This window comes from Salmo trutta, chromosome 31 (genome assembly GCF_901001165.1).
Source record: "Salmo trutta chromosome 31, fSalTru1.1, whole genome shotgun sequence".
Classification (NCBI taxonomy): domain Eukaryota; kingdom Metazoa; phylum Chordata; class Actinopteri; order Salmoniformes; family Salmonidae; genus Salmo; species Salmo trutta.
In genome coordinates, this window is record NC_042987.1 from 509,725 (window position 1) to 529,868 (window position 20,144).

At 43.5% G+C, this 20,144-nt stretch overlaps 1 protein-coding gene across 10 annotated transcripts in view; it reads left to right on the forward strand.

The window, feature by feature from the left end:
• Positions 1 to 20,144, forward strand: part of myo9b (myosin IXb) — an 81,685-nt gene that overhangs the window by 17,458 nt on the left and 44,083 nt on the right. For all 10 annotated transcript variants that reach the window (XM_029724741.1, XM_029724742.1, XM_029724748.1 and 7 more), the window contains exons 3-5: positions 10,801 to 10,895; positions 11,400 to 11,462; positions 12,766 to 12,865. In XM_029724741.1, coding sequence (XP_029580601.1) covers positions 10,801 to 10,895; positions 11,400 to 11,462; positions 12,766 to 12,865 — 258 coding nt within the window. The remainder of the gene's footprint in view (positions 1 to 10,800; positions 10,896 to 11,399; positions 11,463 to 12,765; positions 12,866 to 20,144) is intronic.

Below are 20,144 nucleotides of genomic sequence, written 5' to 3' on the forward strand. Positions count from 1 at the left end.
CAGAGCTTGAATAACAGGCAAATGTTGCACAATTCAGGTATGGAAAGCTCTTAAACTCACAGCTCTAATCGCTGCCAAATGTGCTTCTACAATGTATTGACTCAGGGGTGTGGATACTTATATAAATTAGATATTTCTGTATTTCATTTTCAATAAATTTGCAAACATTTTTTCACTTTGTCATTATGGGGTATTGTGTGTAGATGGATGAGGGGGAAAGATGCATTTTAATACATTTTGAATTCAGGCTGTAACACAACAAAATGTGGAATAAGTCAAGGGGTATGAATACTTTCTGAAAGCAGTGTATGTCTGCTTAGACCACTGTTCTGTTATTACTGTATAAGTGCAGTACTGTCATTAGTAACGACTTACATAAGGCACAAAGTAGGGCTGTGTCCCACACTCCCACCTCTTCCCAAGATAGTCTGTTCCCGAATCAAAGATTCTTCAAAGTAGCCACCCTTTGCCTTGATGACAGCTTTGCATACTCTTGGCATTCTCTCAACCACCTTCATGAGGTAGTCACCTGGAATGCATTTCAATTAACAGGTGTGCCTTGTTAAGGTGTGCGTCTGCAGTTGGCACTAATAAGCAACAAGATCCAGGGTAGAGGTCTGCATGGGACTGATTTCTTCATCCCTCCTGCCGCAATAACTAGTCCCAAACCCAAACGCAGTCCCTCAATGTTATTTTAGGCATATGTGACGCAGCTCACTTGACAGCCATGGTCCCAGCAATTTTGCGCCCTATAGGCAATATCAAAATAACCTAAGAAATGGCATAGGTTAAACTCCCAGAGATTCTCCCATGGCGCATTTATATTAAGCTATCAGTATTACTGGGCTATAATCAGCCAATAGGCTTGACTTAGTTTGAAGAGGGCAGAGTTGGCGAGACTTGCACTATATCTTGAGCTCTTTCTATGGCCTACCTTTTAGGAGCGACATATGAGTGATTTATTTTTATTTTTAGGCAATGTAGTAAACTATAGTATTTTGGAAGTAATGTGATTTACTCTGGTCCCCCTCCAATCTTATTCATTATGATCTAAAGGGCAAAACTGATCCTAGACCAGCACTCCTATTGCCTGGCTACCCAGACTCCTTGCGCCGGCCAAATGCTACGGCACGCTCACGGACGTTAGTTTCTTATCCACAATGAGCCGGGATCTGAGTTACCTCCCCGACCCTTCACCGAATGCGAACACATTCGGGACCGTCTGATTGGTCCAGAAGCTGTTGGATTTGGCCAGAGCCAGAACACACATGGGTATAGCGGCAGTTTGAAAGTTCGTAATAGGCTTTGATACTGTGTTTGGTTAGAGATAAACCCATCGATGATTACTTTGTTTTGTACAAGGCCCCTCTTGCCCCTCATCACCACAAACAACTTCAATGATGTCAGTCTCAGACTAAAGTATGTAGCGAACAACAGAGCAGTGGAATCATTTAGTGTGAGTCGTCAGGCTAGCACTCCTACTCTGAGACATTTTATTAAAACAGGCCCAGATTATCTACAGTGTTTTAGACAAACCTCTGGTGTCCATTATGAGAGTTAATGCTATGATTGCAGGGACCTAGGCCCCACTTCCCTCTATCTGAGAGCATGCCAAAAACTACAGTCACTTCACATGGTTAGGAGACGTAGGCCTACAATAAACTTGTCTTTCCAGAGTTGTCCTACAGCAAACCCTCAGGCAGTGATCATTTAGAGCTGGAACTTTTTCCTCTGTGTATTGTTCTTTGGTTTATCTCCATTTCACTTCCTTGAACAAAGCAGAGGCAAACCGAGATGTATGGTTAGGAGCACTATTTTTAATAAACACACAAGACCAAGAGCTGTTGACTATTTCTAGCAGCCAGGTCCCTATGTTTAGGGTCTAGTTCTTTATTTTCTTTTTTTTCTTCTCGTAATGACTCACTGTTATGGGGAAGTCCTCTGTCCCTCACATGCCAATCAGAGAGTAGCTGGTTATAGTGTGAGGGAGGGGTTGGTTGCTGCTCTGTTCGGGCCCTACAGCTCCATAGGGGAATGTGGATTATGGAGGCCGTGTTGGGCGTTGGCTAGAGGAGACAGAGAGGGTAAGAGGAGAGGTGGAGAGACCGAGAGAGAGGGAAAGAGGAGTGGAGATACCAGAACAAGCCAAGACGTATTTCCAGATATTTCTTGTTGGAAAGTAAAAGCTGTGTTTGAAAGAGGATGATAACTCATGGTGTTTACTTCACTGTGGAGAGGAGGGAGGAACATTCCTCAGGCTCTAGCAGGCTAGCAGTCGGTTTTACTGGCACACTTGGCTGTTGGAGGGGGAGGGAGCGAGATAGAGAAGAGGCAGATTCGGAGGGAGAGGAGAGAGAGAGGGGTAGAAAGAGAGCGGGGGAGGGGGGAGAGATAGGATCAGGGTGTTCAAAGTAATACTGTATGTACGGAGGCTGTATAGAGGCCTGTGAAGGCACAGCCCTGACCCGTCAAGACAGGGTCCCCTACTGTACTGTAGCCCTCATTGGAATCCAACACCGCCTCAACCCAAATACTGTTCTTCTGTAGGGGTGGAGTCTGGGTCATGTTCAGTGGGCCCAAAATTGTGAAAATATTTTTGAAACGGAGGTAACTACCTAAACATGTCCAGTTAGAGGGTCATTTTCTGTCATGTGTTGAAAATATAAAATATATCGTTTGAGGGAAAAGATGGTCATTTTCATTTTGCTGTTTGTAAATGGTTTGCTATGGTGTTAGCCTGCTTAACACGACCATGATGTCTTCACACAACTGTAACATGTTATTTGTCAACCATTGTGTTATCTGAATGCATCTATTAACCAGAGCTAAACATCTGTGGGAGGGGTTTAGGTCCCCAAACAAGGAAAATTCTCCACACATCAATCTTGTGACTCTACAAACTTGTTGGATGCATTTGCTGTTTGTATGGATGTTTCAGATTATTTTGTGTCTAACAGAAATGAAAAGTAAACAATGTATTGTCATTTTGGTGCGCTTTTATTGTAAATAAGAATAGATTGTTTCTAAACACGTGGATCAAATCAAAATCGAGTGTAGCGAAATGCTTGTGATTCTAGTTCCGACAGTGCAGCAATATCTAACAAGTAATCTAACAATCCCATAACAACTACCTAATACACACAAATCTAAGTAAAGGAATGGAATAAGAATATATATAAATATATGGATGAGCAATGACCGAGCGGCATAGGCAAGATGGTATAAAATACAGTATACACATATGAGATGAGCAATGCAAGATATGGGAACATTTTATTAAAGTGGCATTATTAAAGTGACTAATGATCCATTTATTAAAGTGGGCAATGATTTCAAGTCTGTATGTACGTAGGCAGCAGCCTCTCTGTGTTAGTGATGGCTGTTTAACAGTCTGGCCTTGGGATAGAAGCTGTGTTTCAGTTTCTCGGTCCCAGCTTTGATTGAACAGGCAGTGGCTCAGGTGGTTGTTGTCCTTGATTATCTTTTTGGCCTTCCTGTGACATCGGGTGCTGTAGGTGTCCTGGAGGGCAGGTAGTTTGCCCCTGGTGATGCGTTGTGCAGACTGCACCACCCTCTGGAGAGCCCTGCGGTTATGGGCTGTGCCGTTGCCGTACCAGGCGGTGATGCAGCCCGACAGGATGCTCTCACTTGTGCATCTGTAAAGGTTTAAGGGTTTTTAGGTGACAAGCCAAATTTCTTCAGCCTCCTGAGCCTTCTTCGCCACACTGTCTGTGTGGGTGGACCATTTCAGTTTGTTCGTGATGTGTACGCCGAGGAACTTAGAACTTTCCATCTTGTCCACTACTGTCTCGCCGATGTGGGGGGGTGCTCCCTCTGCTGTTTCCTGAAGTCCACGATCATCTCCTTTAGGGATGCACGATATATCGGTAAGCATATCGGAATCGGACGATATTAGCTAAAAATGCCAACATCGGCATCGGCCCGATGTCTAGTTTAATGCCTATGTGCAAAACCGATGTCGAAGCTGAGGTGCATACCTATATAACGTAGGTAAATGACGGAATGACGCCATGAAAATTATAGCGCTACACGTGTAATACAGCATTCCTAACCAAGCCCACAATGTCTGCTGTGTGGATCGAGCAGTCAACAAGTCGAGCAGTCATTTGAAATATCAAGAATTTCAGCGTGGCACCTCAAAAGGCGAAATCCCTTAACTCCAAGATAATGGAATTCATTGCCCTTGACAATCAACCGTTCTCTGTCATGGATGATGTTGGCTTTCGCTGACTGGCGAGCACCGGTACACACTCCCAAGTAAGCGCAATTTTTCAGATGTTACTCTACCGGAGTTACAGTATTGTTGAAGTGCACATCTATGCTATTAGCTTCACGACTGACATTTTGGACCAGCGATGTCAGCCCCATGAGCATGCTGTGTCTGACAGCACAGTGGGTCGACAAGGATTTCGTACTGAGGAAAGCCATATTGCATGCTCAAGAATGGGCTGGTTCTCATACCGCTGCTGCCACTTCAATGGAATTTGAGAACATGTTTGAAACTTGGAAACATGAACACTCCTAGCTCCATTCGAATAACTGACTCGAGAAATAAGCTCAACTGCATCTGCAGCAGACGTGATACCCTGCCATGGCATTGAAACATCTGCTCAACAAAAATGCCAACACAGACCGTCGGGTTAACTTGGAAAAGTACTCTACTAGAGGCTGTGAACAAGTGATTCGGTGGCATTCTCACTGAGCCTCTACTGTGTCGCCACTATGCTTGATGCTAGGTACAAGGAACGCTACTTCGATGCAGACAAACAGGGTTTACGTGGAATGTTAGACACAGCTGGACAAGATGGAAATGGACACAGTGACAGTGCGCACCACGGACAGACAGAGCTGGAACTTCACTGCTTGACATATGATGAAATCCTGGTTGACAATGAACAAATGAACAATGAAAGAGCACAGTGAAAGAAATAGCGTTTGATTATGTTTTACTGGTCATTTGAACACACGTAAATGCCAACTTTTTGGTCAGTGTGTGTGTGGGTTCAACTATTTAAGTGTACTAGAATGTTTAAAAGGCTGCAATTTTTTTAATATCGGCATCGTTTTATTGGAAAATATTGGATATCAGTATCGGCAAAAAAATGTAATATCGGTGCATCCATAATCTCATTTGTTGTAGTTAAATGACAGGTTGTTTTCCTGACACCACACTCAGAGCCCTCACCTCATCCCAATACTCTGACTCGTCATTGTTGGTAATCAAACCCACTACTGTTGTGTTGTCTGCAAACTTGATGATTGAGTTGGAGGCGTGCATGGCCACGCAGTCATGGGTGAACAGGGAGTACAGGAAGGGGCTGAGCACACACCATTGTGGCGACCCAGTGTTGAGGATCAGCGAAGTGGAGATGTTGTTTCCTACCTTCACCACCTGGGGCGGCCCGTCAGGAAATCCAGGACCCAATTGCACAGGGTGGGTTGAGGCCCTGGGCCTCCAGCTTGATGATGAGCTTGGAGGGTACTATGGTGTTGAATGCTGAGGTGTAGATAATGAACAGCATTCTTACATAGGTATTCCTCTTGTCCAGATGGGATTGTGCAGTGGGATGGCGATTGCATCGTATGTGGACCTATTGGGATGGTACGCAAATTGAAGTGGGTCTAGGTAAGGTAGGGTGGAGGTGATATGATCCTTGACTAGTCTCTCAAAGCACTTCATGATGACAGAAGTGAGTGCTACGGGGCGATAGTCATTTAGTTCAGTTACCTTTGCCATCTTGGGTACAGGAACAATAGTGGCCATCTTGATGCATGTGAGGACAACAGACTGGGATAGGGAGAGATTTAATATGTCCGTAAACACACCAGCCAGCTGGTCTGAAAATGCTCTGAGAACGGCTAGGGATGCCGTCTGGGTCACTACAATGATTATGGATAGTCCTGAATGAATCATAAATAATGATGAGAAAGTTAGATGCACACATATCATACCCCCAAGACATGTTAACCTCTCACCATTACAATAACAGGGGAGGTTAGCATTTTATATCATACCCCCAAGACATGCTAATCTCTCACCATTACAATAACAGGGGAGGTTAGCATTTTATATCATACCCCCAAGACATGTTAACCTCTCACCATTACAATAACAGGGGAGGTTAGCATTTTATATCATACCCCCAAGACATGCTAATCTCTCACCATTACAATAACAGGGGAGGTTAGCATTTTATATCATACCCCCAAGACATGCTAATCTCTCACCATTACAATAACAGGGGAGGTTAGCATTTTATATCATACCCCCAAGACATGCTAATCTCTCACCATTACAATAACAGGGGAGGTTAGCATTTTATATCATACCCCCAAGACATGTTAACCTCTCACCATTACAATAACAGGGGAGGTTAGCGTTTTGTAACTGTCTCACTCATCATTATTCACAATTCATTCAGGACTTTCCGTAATCATGGCAGCATCCACATTAAAGTGTTTAGAAACATATTATATTTTTATTTACAGTAAAAGTGACTCCAGAATGACACAATACATCATTTACCATTGATTTCTATTGCTTTTGGTCCTCTAAAATAAGGGGGGAGAAACTATGTACAAAAAGTGCTGTAATTTCTAAATGGTTCACCCGATATGTATAATTTCAAATTCAAAGTGCTGGACTACAGAGCCAAAACAACAGCAACATGTTCACTGTCCCAATACTTTTGGAGGGGTGTGTACGTGTGTGTGCGCGCGCATGTTTTCTTACATTATCAGGACCAGAACGTCCTGACAAGGTATGAAAACAAGAAGTCAGTATTTTTTTATTTTTTATTCCCCATGTCCTGAATTTGTTAAACTTCTATTTCAGGCTGTGGGATTAAGGTATAGTGAAAATAGGATTTTGAATGGAAATACATTTTTACTCCCCAAAAAAGTCCTGAAAATTCAGTTTTATTCTCAAGTAACTGGTGCGTATTTCCTACAAATCGCCTACAAAATCATCTTATCAATCAGGACTGATTGTGATTGTGCTTATGACTCTCTCTGACTAACGTGGTAATCTGAGAAGGACTGGTTTCATAATCACAACATCCCTCTGAAAACCATCACGGTGTCAGTGTTGGCCTTCCTTGGTGATCTAACCATGCGGTAAATAATTAATAGGCCAATAAGAGTTCTAAACCTCTCTGCCAATAACAGCAAATTTACCCTTTTCACCTCCCCACTCAAACCGCTCCCAGGTAATTGTTACCCAGAAATGATTTAATATTGAGATAATAAACAAAATGCTGCATTGGACCTTTTAAATGTACAGTATCCGCTCGTCAAACAGATTTAGTTAATGTCTCACAGCAACACATACAGTACAGTGCCTTCAGAAAGTATTCACACCCCTTGACTTTTTCCACATTTTGTTGTTACAGCCTTTTAACATTTATAAAATGATGATTTTGTGTCTCTGGCCTACACACAATACCCCATAATGTCAAAGTGGACATTTTTTTTTCAATTTTGGTACAACAGGAATTGTTTATAGGGAAACACACCCCTCCCCCTCGACTCTTACCAGAAGCCGCTGTTCGATATATTCGGAATATGAAGAAGCCTTCTGGTTGAATAGCAGAGTTCTGTGTGTGGTAAACTCAGGCTTAGGAGATCTTATACGTTTGGTTCTATGATATCCTTATCAGCTAATTTCACTTTTTGTGAATTGTGAAGCATTTACAATGCCTTCAGAAAGTATTCACACCCCTTGTCTTTTTCCACATTTTGTTGTGTTACAGCCGGAATATAAAATGTATTAAATTGCGACTTTTGTTATTCTGGCCTACACACAATACCCCATAATGTCAAAGTAGAATTATGTAAATGTTATTTAAAATGAAAAGCTAAAATGCTAAATATTCAACCCCTTTTGTTATGGCAAGCCTAAATCAGTTTAGAAGTAAACATTTGCTTAACAAGTCACGTAATAAGTTGCATGGACTCAATCTGTGTGCAACAATAGTGTTTCACATTATATTTTTAATGACTACAGCATTTCTGTACCCCACACAGAATTCTCTGTAAGGTCCCTCGGTCGAGAAGTGAATTTCAAACAGATTCAACCACAAAGATGAGGGAGATTTTCCAATGCCTCGCAAAGAAGGACACCTATTGGTAGATGGGTAAACAAACAAAAAAAGCAGACACTGAATATCCCTTTGAGCATGGTGAAGTTACACCATTCAAAGTTTAATTAATACTCTATCAATACACCCAATCACTACAACGATACAGGTGTCCTTCTTAAGAGGAAGGAAACTGCTCAGGGATTTCACCGAGGCCAATGGTGACTTTAAAACAGTTACAGAGTTTAATGGCTGTGATAGGAGAATTGAGGATGGATAAACGAGGATGGATAAACAACATTGTAGTTACTCCACAATACTAACCTAAGTGACAGTGAAAAGAAGGAAGCCTATACAGAATACAAATATTCCAAAACATATTGGCAAAGAAATAACCTATATCCTGAATACAAAACGCTATGTTTGGAGCAAACACAGCACATCACTGAGTACCACTCTTCATATTTTCAAGCATGGTGGTGGCTGCATCATGTTATGGGTATGCTTGTAACCGGCAAGGAAAAGAGCTAAGCACATGCAAAATACTAGAGGAAAACCTGCTTCAGTCTGCTTTCCAACAGACGCTGGGAGACAAATTCACCTTTCAGCAGGACAATAACCTAAAACACAAGGCCAAATATATGTGTACGGTGCATTCGGAAAGTATTCAGACCCCTTTTACTTTTTCCACATTTTGTTACGTTACAGCCTTATTCTAAAATGGATTAAATATTTTTTTTCCTCATCAATAGACACACAATACCAATACTGACAAAGCAAAAACAGGTTTTTAGAATTTTTGCACATTTTATAAAAAATAAACAAATTGCATTCAGACTCTTTACTCAGTACTTTGTTGAAGCACCTTTGGCAGCGATTACAGCCTTGCGTCTTCTTGGGTATGACGCTACAAGCTTGGCACACCTGTAGTTGGGGAGTTTCTCCCCTTCTCTGCAGATCTTCTCAAGCTCTGTCATGCTGCATGGGGAGTGTTGCTGCACAGCAATTTTCAGGTATCTCAAGAGATGTTCCATCGGGTTCAAGTCCGGCCTCTGGCTGGGCCACTCAAGGACATTCAGAGACTTGTCCCGAAGCCACTCCTGCATTGTCTTGGCTGTGTGCTTTAGGGTTGTTGTCCTGTGGGAAGGTGAACCTTTGCCCCAGTCTGAGGTCCTGAGCACTTTGGAGCAGGTTTTCATCAAGGATCTCTCTGTACTTTGCTCCATTCATCTTTCCATCGATGCTGACTAGTCTCCCAGTCTCTGCCGCTGGAAAACATCCCCACAGCATGATGCTGCCACCTACATGCTTCACCATAGGGATGGTGAATATTTCAATCTTGGTTTCATCTGACCAGAGAATCTTGTTTCTTGTGGTCTGAAAGTCCTTCATGTGCCTTTTGGCAAACTCCAAGCGGGCTGTCATGTCCTTTTTTTTCCTGAGGTGTGATTTCCGTCTGGCCACTCTACCATAAAGGCCTGATTGGTGGAGAGCTGCAGAGATGGTTGTCCTCCTGGAAGGTTCTCCCATCTCCAGAGAGGAACTCTGGAGCTCTGTCAGAGTGACCCTTCTCCACCGATTGCTCAGTTAGGCTGAGTGGCCAGCTCTAGGAAGGATTTTGGTGGTTCCAAACTTCTTCTATTTAAGAATGATGGACACCACTTTTCATGGGGACTTTCAATGCTGCAGACATTTTTTGGTACCCTTCCCCAGATCTGTACCTCGACACAATCCTGTCTCGTAGCCCTACGGACAATTTCTTCGACCTCATGGCTTGGTTTTTGCTCTGACATGTACTGTCAACTATGGGACATTTTATATAGACAGGTGTGTGCCTTTCCAAATTATATCCAATCAATTGAATTTACCACAGGTGGACTCCAAGTTGTAGAAACATGTCAAGGAGTATCTATGGAAACAGGATGCACCTTAGCTCAATTTCAAGTCTCATAGGTCTGAATACTTATGTAAATAATGTATTTTTGTTTTTTAATTCTAAAAACCTGTTTTTGCTTTGTCATTATGGGTTATTGTGTGTAGAATGAGATTTTTATTTTTATCAATTTTAGAATAAGGCTATAATGTAACAATGTGGAAAAAGTGAAGGAGTCTGAATAATTTCCGAATGCACGTACACGAGTTGCTTACCAAAACGACATGCATTTCTGAGTGGCCTAGTTACAGTTTTGGCTTAAATTGAAAGACTTGAAAGACTTGAAAATGGCTGTCTAGCAATGATAAACAACTAACTTGATGAATTTAAAAAAGAATGTGCAACTATTGTACAATCCAGGTGTGCAAAGCTCTTAGATTTACCCAGAGACTCACAGCTGTAATCGCTGGCAAAGGTGATTCTGACATGTATTGACTCAGGGGTGTGAATACTTGTGTGAATTAGATATTTCTGTATTTCATTTTAAATCAATTTGCCAACATTTCTAAACACATTTCCCTTTGTCATTATGGGGTATTGTGTGTAGATGGATGAGAAAATATATTTAATCCATTTTGAATTCAGGCTGTAACACAGCAAAATCTGGAATAAGTCGAGGGGTATGAATACTTTCTGAAGGCACTGTATTTGTAGTGTTTTTAAAAATGCCAAATATTAGATTTTGCTTATGGCGACTCAGCCCTTTACAGTACCTCATCAGTTTTTGGAACTGTAAATAATATCTCCTCTCGCTCTGTTTCTAAATAGGCGTTTGGCAACGCGAAGACGGCACAGAACAACAACTCCAGCCGATTTGGGAAGTTCATCCGGGTCAACTATCTAGAGAGTGGGGTGGTGAGAGGGTGAGGCAGTGTGTTTGTGTTATCATGTATTGCATGACATATTTCATACCATAGCAACACCTGTCGCTGCATGATGGCTGTATCATCACAGAAACAAGATACCATTCACTTTTAAATCAGTGCGATGGTAAAACATTTCTAGGCTTGCCTGGGTGCCTGTCTGTTTCTGATTTCTTGCCAACGTCTTATAGCAAGAGCACAAACAGATCTGGGACCAGGCTATATTTCCTCACTGAATGGCAACCACATTTTCATCAGTGAATTTCTGGGTAAAATTTAATTGGTTTATTTATGTAGTTCCTAGCTGCCAGTGTCACAGTGAAGGGAGCCTATCTCTCAAACATGACTGCTATCATAACCTTTCTTTTTAGTTCACAGCACACTCATTTGGCTTTATTTTAGAAATCAGACATAAGTACATAAATCAGACATTTGTACACAAACCACACTTCTATCAGTTGTTGGTATCGATTTTGAATTGATTGATCTGTGTCTCCCTTGCAGGGCGGTAGTTGAGAAGTACTTGCTGGAGAAGTGTCGACTGGTGTTCAGAGCTAAGAATGAAAGGTATGGCTGGACTAGCAGATATCTGACACACACACACACACACACAGGTATAGATGGAGTAGAAGGGAAGAACTGGCGCTTGACAAACATTTTCCCGCTATTGACGTAAATTAATGATTCAAGCGAAAGCAGGTGCAACTCTGGCTTATCTAAATTTTGACTCTGTCCCTTACTGAATGAGTCCTTGTTTGGGATATTGAAATGAGTGCATCCAAGAATAATTTTTTATGAAGGTGTCAACACTAATTCAGGAAATTCACGCTCAGATCGTGAATTGTACAGAAGCTTTTCATTTGTCGTAGCAGCATCACATCAAACTTCTTACTTTCACAGGCTGTAGGGTTAATGCCACACAAACAGCATGTGCTCCTGTGACTGTAGTGCATAAAAGGCTTGATATTTTATTAGCTTCCCTTATTTAAAGTTGAACCCTGTTCTGAAGTGTAACTTAATAAGAATTCAAATCATGCGGAAAAGCATAGAGAAGGTATAAGTGATAGCACCACTGTACATTACTCTCTTGCTGCAAAATGGAAACTAATGATGGAAACACTTAAAGATGGACTCCACATAAGGGGAAAAGCCCCCCAGCGCCTTTGTTTTTGTTTTGTTGACTAAACAGGTGAGCAGCATGGTAAAAAAAAATTGCAGTACATATTCTGCTGTTCTATGTTGTCTGAGGGGTGTAAAAAAATGTTTTTTGCTGTCACTTCTTTGTTGTTGTAATAACCCAAACAGACGTTGCGGTTTCACTATTTAGGATTCCAGCTTTGAAGACCCAGTGCAGCGTTTTTATATAAATATCAAATATTTTCTGGGTAACGGTTAAGTACCTTACTGTAATAGTTTTCCATTAAAATTGACAAAAATAGCTTTTTAGCAAAATTTACTAGGACTGTCTGGGAGTGGAACTTTTTTTTTATTGGTCTATTAACCAGTTTAGTGTTAGTTTCATCAGCTATTGTACAATATGATACAAATCACACCATTTGAATCACGTTACAATGTTTATTACAGATTCATGTACTATATATACACACTAATGATAAACAGTCTGACTGGGGACCTATGATTTTCCTGAGCAGGGAATAACCAGAGCCTTACAGTAGTTGTTGCCTATAACTAAGGCCTGGAATTGTTCCTGGTCAAGGTCATGCAGTCAGAAAAAAACTCCTTGCCCTCTCTACAGTACAGTATAACCTCTAACATCTGACCTTTAGGAACTACTATGTGTTCTAGTACCTGCTGGTGGGGGCTTCTGACTGAAACACACACAGTATGACCTCTGACCCTTGACCTCTAGGAACTACCATGTGTTCTACTACCTGCTGGTGGGAGCATCCAAGGAGGAGCAGAGAGAGTTCAGTCTGCTGCAGCCTGAAGACTACACATATCTACAACAGGTACTCACTCACTCACTCACTCACTCACTCACTCACTCTCACACACACACATTCACTCTCTCACACACACATTCACACACACACACATTCACACTCACTCTCACACACACACATTCATACTCACTCTCACACACAGATATTCACACTCTCACACACACACACACACATTCACTCTCCCACACACACATTCACACTCACACTCTCTCTCTCACACACACACACATTCACTCTCTCTCACACACACACACATTCCCTCACACACACTAACACAGGGTAAACACCAGTTCAGTTGAGTTCATTAACGTCATAATCATAACACACTAGGGTTTAATAGCGGGAACCGGGTTACTGAGATTTCCCAACCAAACCCACTACCATTTCCCGGGATGAATAACTGCGAGAAACTGGTGAATTATAATAAATTATTTCTATGAACAGCATGACGTGAAATAGAACTGTTAAATTATATGCGATGTCTAAATCTGGCTTCTCTATGGCCTTCTCTGCTTTGCTATCTACATGATCAATCATCAACGCTCAGGGTGGGGACAGACAGTGCATGTCAGTATGGAGTGCAGTTCACAATGCATGTATAATCTCATTAGCTGGTAACTTTTTTTCTTGTGACGAGTAGGCCTGCAGTAGCCCAATATTAGGACTGAATGTGCGTCTAATTTACACATCTCCATCTGGGTTTTGGGGGTAACCTTATTTTTGTATTGTAAAGATATTTATTTTTTATTGCAGCTGCAGAGTTTTAATACAGTTGTCACGCTTGTCTAAATGAGTAGACCAATGTGCAGCGTACTTAGAGTTCCACAAGTTTAATAAATAAAAAACTCACCAAAAACAATACAGAAGAAAACGAAACGTGACGTTCTGGGCTGCTCACAGGCAGCTACACAAAAACAAGATCCCACAACTAAAGGTGGAAAAAAGTGCTGCCTAAGTATGATTCCTAATCAGAGACAACGATAGACAGCTGCCTCTGATTAGGAACCATACTCGGCTCAACACAAAGAAATATAAACCATAGAATGCCCACCCCACACCCTGACCTAACAACCTAGAGAAATAAACCGTCTCTCTCAGGTCAGGGCGTAACAGTACACCCCCCAAAGGTGCGGACTCCCGGCCGCAAACCTGAACCTATAGGGGAGGGTATCTATACTTGGTGGCGGCTCTGGTTCGGGTCGTAGCCCCCACACCGCCCAAGAAGACTCTGAGCGCCGCTGGAGGCTCCGGACCGGGGAGCGCCGCTGGAGGCTCCGGACCGGGGAGCGCCGCTGGAGGCTCCGGACCGGGGAGCGCCGCTGGAGGCTCCGGACCGGGGAGCGTCGCCGGAGGAACCAGACCATGGATCATCGGCGGAGGCTCTGAACTGCCGACTGCCGCTGAAGACTCCGGGCTGCGGGCCGCCGCTGGAGGCTGCGGACCGCCGCTGGAGGCGCCGGGCTGCGGGCCGCCGCTGGAGGCTCCGGGCTGGGGAGCGCCGCTGGAGGCTCCGGGCTGCGGACCGCCGCTGGAGGCTCCGGGCTGCGGACCGCCGCTGGAGGCTCCGGGCTGCGGACCGCCGCTGGAGGCTCCGGGCTGCGGACCGCCGCTGGAGGCTCCGGGCTGCGGACCGCCGCTGGAGGCTCCGGGCTGGGGAGCGCCGCTGGAGGCTCCGGGCTGCGGACCGCCGCTGGAGGCTCCGGGCTGCGGACCGCCGCTGGAGGCTCCGGGCTGCGGACCGCCGCTGGAGGCTCCGGGCTGCGGACCGCCGCTGGAGGCTCCGGTCTGGGGAGCGCCGCTGGAGGCTCCGGTCTGGGGAGCGCCGCTGGAGGCTCCGGTCTGGGGAGCGCCGCTGGAGGCTCCGGACTGGGGAGCGCCGCTGGAGGCTCCGGACTGGGGAGCGCCGCTGGAGGCTCCGGACTGGGGAGCGCCGCTGGAGACTCCGGACTGGGGAGCGTCGCTGGAGGATCCGGACTGGAGAGCGTCGCTGTAGGTTCCGTGCCATGGATCGTCGCTACAGGTTCCGCGCCATGGATCATCACTGGAGGCTTCGTGCCATGGATCATCACAGGAGGCTTCCTACGTGGAGCTGGAACCGGTCTCACCGGACTGGAGAGACGCACAGGAGACTGGGTGCGCAGAGCAGGCACAGGTTATACTGGGCCGTGGAGGCGCACTGGAGGTCTGGAGCTTAGGGCTGGCACACCCCGTCCTGGCTGGATGGTTATTTTAGCCCAGCAAGGGCGGAGCGCTGGCACAGGACGAACTGGGCTGTGCTGGTGAACGGGGGGGTACCGTGCGTAGAGCTGGCGCAGGATAACCTGGGCCGAAGAGACGCACTGGAGACCAGGAACGCTGAGCCGGCACACTTCTTCCTGGCTGACGGCCAACTCTAGCACGGCAACGGTGAGGAGCTTGCACCGAGCGCACCGGGCTGTGAGTGCGCACTGGCGACACAGTTCGCATCACCGCATAACACGGTGCTTGCTCGGTCACTCGCTCCCCGCGGTAAGTACGGGGAGTTGGCTCAGGTCTCAACCCCGACTTCGTCAATCTCCCCGTGTGCCCCCCCCATTTTTGCCGCTGCCTCTCGGGCTTCCGTTTTTTGGCTAGCTCCTCATAGCATCGCCGTTCCGCTTGCGCCGTCTCCACCTGCTTCCATGGCAGGGTCTTGTCCCCTGCCATTACCTCCTCCCAGGTCCAGGACGTCCTCCACTCTCTCTTCTCCCTAGCCCAGGATCCCTGCTCCTCCTGGGCACGCTGCTTGTTTCTTTGGTGGTGGGATCTTCTGTCACGCTTGTCCAAATGAGTAGACCAAGGTGCAGCGTACTTAGAGTTCCACAAGTTTAATAAATAAGAAACTCACCAAAAACAATACAGAAGAAAACGAAACGTGACGTTCTGGGCTGCTCACAGGCAGCTACACAAAAACAATATCCCACAACTAAAGGGGGAAAAAAGGGCTGCCTAAGTATGATTCCTAATCAGAGACAACAATAGACAGCTGCCTCTGATTAGGAACCATACTCGGCTCAACACAAAGAAATATAAACCATAGAATGCCCACCCCACACCCTGACCTAACAACCTAGAGAAATAAACCATCTCTCTCAGGTCAGGGTGTGACAACAGTCAATCACTCGAATATCATTGCTTTAAATCAGTGCGCCCGCGAGGACTTTCTCAGTCTTACTCTCTCTCCATCCATCCCATTCAAATTGCATCCAAAATAGATAATTCTGTTCAAGATGGATGGATGGATGTCCTATCTACCCCTTTCAGGTAATACATTCAATGCCTTGTATACTGAGTGTACAAAACATTAAGAACACACACATTCCTAATATTGAGTTGCACCCCCTCATTTGCCCTCAAAACAGCCTCAATTCATCGGAGCGTGGACTCTACAAGGTGTCGAAAGCGTTCCACGGGGATGCTGGCCCATGTTGACGCCAATGCTTCCATAACCTGTTCAAAGGCATTTAAATAATTTGTCTTGCCCATTCACTCTCTGAATGGCACACATACACAATCCATGTCTCAAGGCTTAAAAATCGTTCTTTAACCTCAACGGGATGGGTGTCCCTAAACGGGGACGGTTGTTGCTACCGTGCGCCAATGTGACTAGAATGGTGTCGTATACAACAGCCAACTTTCTGGGATATAGACATGTCTTATTTGGGCAGAAAGATTAACAAGAATTTAAGTTTTCTGCAGTGTCCAATTAACAGTAGCTATTACAGTGGAACAAATACCATGCTATTGTTTGAGAGTGCACAACAACAACAACTTTCATCACGGCAACTGGTTTGATACATTCACCTCTGATGGTAAATAATGTACTTACATTCAGTAATCTTGCTCTGATTTGTCATCCTGAGGATCCCTGTGATAAAATGTAGCATAGTTTTATAAAATAAATGTTTGTTCAAATGTAGGAACTGAGGTCTACAGTTTGATCCCACTGCTGTCTCTGGCTCCCCACCCACCCTACCCAGCCATCTAGATGTGTGGGAGTGTGTGTGGGAGTGTGTAAACGTACATTTTTTATTACCATAGCATTTTTGTATGTTCTCTATAGTTATGTACTTGAAAATGTATCGATTGATCAATTTGGCACATTTGGGCAAACTCCTGGCAGACTTGATACAAAATATTGTGTAGTAATGGAATTCTTCACTGGATCAGTCTGAAACTTTGCACACACACACTGCTGCCATCTGGTGGCCAAAATCTAAATTACACCTAGACTCCAACCTGAAAGTATGGCTTTTCTCTTGCATTTCAAAGATGATAAAAAAAATATATTTAAACAGATTTTTTTTGTATTATCTTTTACCAAATCTAATGTGTTATTCTCCTACATTCATTTCACATTTCCACAAACTTCAATGTGTTTCCTTTCAAATGGTATCAAGAATATGCATATCCTTGCTTCAGATCCTGAGCTACAGGCAGTTAGATTTGGGTATGTTATTTTAGGCGAAAGGGGAGGTTTTTAACGTGTCTCCTCCCCTTCGTCTACACTGATTGTAGTGGATTTAACAAGTGACATCAATAAGGGATCATAGCTTTCACCTTGATTCACCTGGTCAGTCTATGTCATGGAAAGAACAAGTGTTCCTAATGTTTCGTACACCCAGTGTATTTACCTAATGAATGATGGGTTAATATGCATAAGCTTCTAACTTATAGCCTCTGTCATCATGTTCTCTTGCACAATACGCACCTGCTCTCCTCTGGCCTCGAATAACTAGAATAGCTTGTTGGACATTTTTTTTGAGCAGGGATGCAAGCTTGCTCTTGTTTGCTGAATGTTAAATACATTCTTTCGAACTCGTTGGGAGTTTGAAAGAAGAGAATGCGCGACAACAATAGGCTATAGCAGTTATTTATTCATGTCAGACCCATAACCATTCAATCTTCATGAAGAGAAGTGAAAGCCGCCTGCATCTTATTCTAGTCCTATATTAGTCAAGCATGTCATTACAATGATGAAGATAAGAACAACTAATCTTATTTAAGTTAAAGGTAAACTATTTCAGCGGAAATACGTTGCCAGTAGCGGCACCACAGACATTGAAATGAGCAAGATGCAAGACTTCGCTCTCAAACACATTGCACAACATTAGGGGAAATATTATGAAAGGTAGGCTATATACGTCAGCCTGCTAATTATAAAAATGTGACATAAGCCCTATTAGATTTCAATTTTTTTTTAATCAAATTCGCTAGCCTATAATTGTAACTTTGCAGGCCGCATGTACTGCACCAGCATCACAGTACAGTAATACGGTACACACTCAAAATGATTACAGGAGCGTGTTTCATTTATTTACCCAAGAGAGCATACATCTATGGGCCTTTACGTTTTTCTGTTGTGCATAATGTGCGGTAGCCTATAGCCCATTATATGTATTGCATAACGGCACAATCATTTGGGCTTGGTCTCATAAAATGTATTTTTAACGTAGGGTTCATCTGGCTCAGGTAGCGTCAGGCCTGAATTTTCATGCCGATCAAAGCTATCACTTCCGGTTTTGGCAAGAAATACCGGGTTACCCGGGAGAAAGTGATTTATTCTCGGGAGGGAACATTTTGTGTAAAATACAGGGAAAATATTAAACCCTATTACAAACATCCTGGGGCTGGAATCAACTTAGAGTGCGGGGTGTTCCAGTGAGAACGTTGTTCCTATAGTGATCTTTATTCTTAGATGTGTGTGTATATGATATACATTGTGCTGTAAATTCATCTGAGCAATATTAATACAGTGCAGTATATCTGTGAGAAATATGCAGAAATCTATGTTTATAACTTAAGATAAAAAAAAAAGATGTGGAGCATGTATGGAAGTCAGTACTTGTATAACTTTTCATAGAAAGCCTGGTCTGGAGAGCTCTACCGTATTGCTGTATTTATTATTCCAATGTGTCCCAAATGGCACCCTATTCCCTATGTAGTGCACAACCTTTGAACAGGGCCCACAGGACTCTGGTCAAAAGTAGTGCAAGCTATGTATGGAATAGAGTGCCATTGGCCCTGATCAAAAGTAATGCACTATGTAGTGAATATGGTGACATTTGGGACAAACATTACATGCTGACCAAACCGAATGCACGAGTTCACATGTTGATTTTGTACCCCCACACCAGACACGATCAGGACACGCGGGTTGAAATATTAAAACAAACTCTGAACCAATGATATTAATTTGGGGACAGGTCGAAAAGCATTAAACATTCATGGCAATGTAGCTAGCTAGCTTGCTGTTGCTAGCTAATTTGTCCTGTGATATAAACATTGGGTTGTTATTTTAAATGAAATGCACAAGGTCATCTACTCCTACAATTAATCCACAGATAAAACGGTAAACCGAATTTCTTTCTCGTCATCTCTCCTCCTTCCACAGGCTTCTTTTTTACTTCTTTGGACTTGAATATGGCGGTTGGCAACCAACTTTACGGTGCATTACTACAACCGACTGGAGTGTGGATGTCAGTTCATCTTTCAATCACCCACGTGGGTATATGCTCCTAAACACCAATGAGAAGATGGGAGAGGCAGGACTTGCAGCGCGTTGAGTGTCACAAATAGAACCTACTTCTATTTTAGCGCCTGGCCACGCAGGAGCTCGCTGAGGCGCGTGAGCAGAGTGGGTGCAATGATTGAATAACGTGTATGTGTACATTTATTTTGCAACACTCTCGCACGCGATGCGAGCGGTGTGGTCAGCATGTTAGTGTCAAACAGAGTTAATCTCTAGTCAATACTGCCCTATCAAGTGGCTCTGACTGTTACATTATGATGTGTTAGTGCACGTCTATCTGTCATCAGGGTAATACCTGTCTGTGTATAGAATAACTATCAAATTAATGACTCGGGACTTTGGTTGTGAGATGAAAGCTTGTTTTTAGTAATAATACTTGTTCACATTACATTTTATCACTTTAGATTCTACAAAACTATAAAAGATAGTTGCTAGCAAAAGCCAGGATAATAACTTGTACATAACTGGCGCGTTCTTGTTTTTCTTAATTTCTGACGCAAGGCATTCTGGTACTTGCGTCAATAGCGTAATCCAATACAACAGAAATATGTACATAGTTCTTTTAATCTCCATCACATGAATTTTAATACAAGTACTCTTACATATGTAAATAACTGTAAAATAAAATATATTTAGATACAGCTCTATGAATTAACTGCAAACATTAACTCTGTAACCCATTAAAGTCCATAAGCTTGTACTCCAGCAATACAGATGCTAAAAGCATGTCTTCAT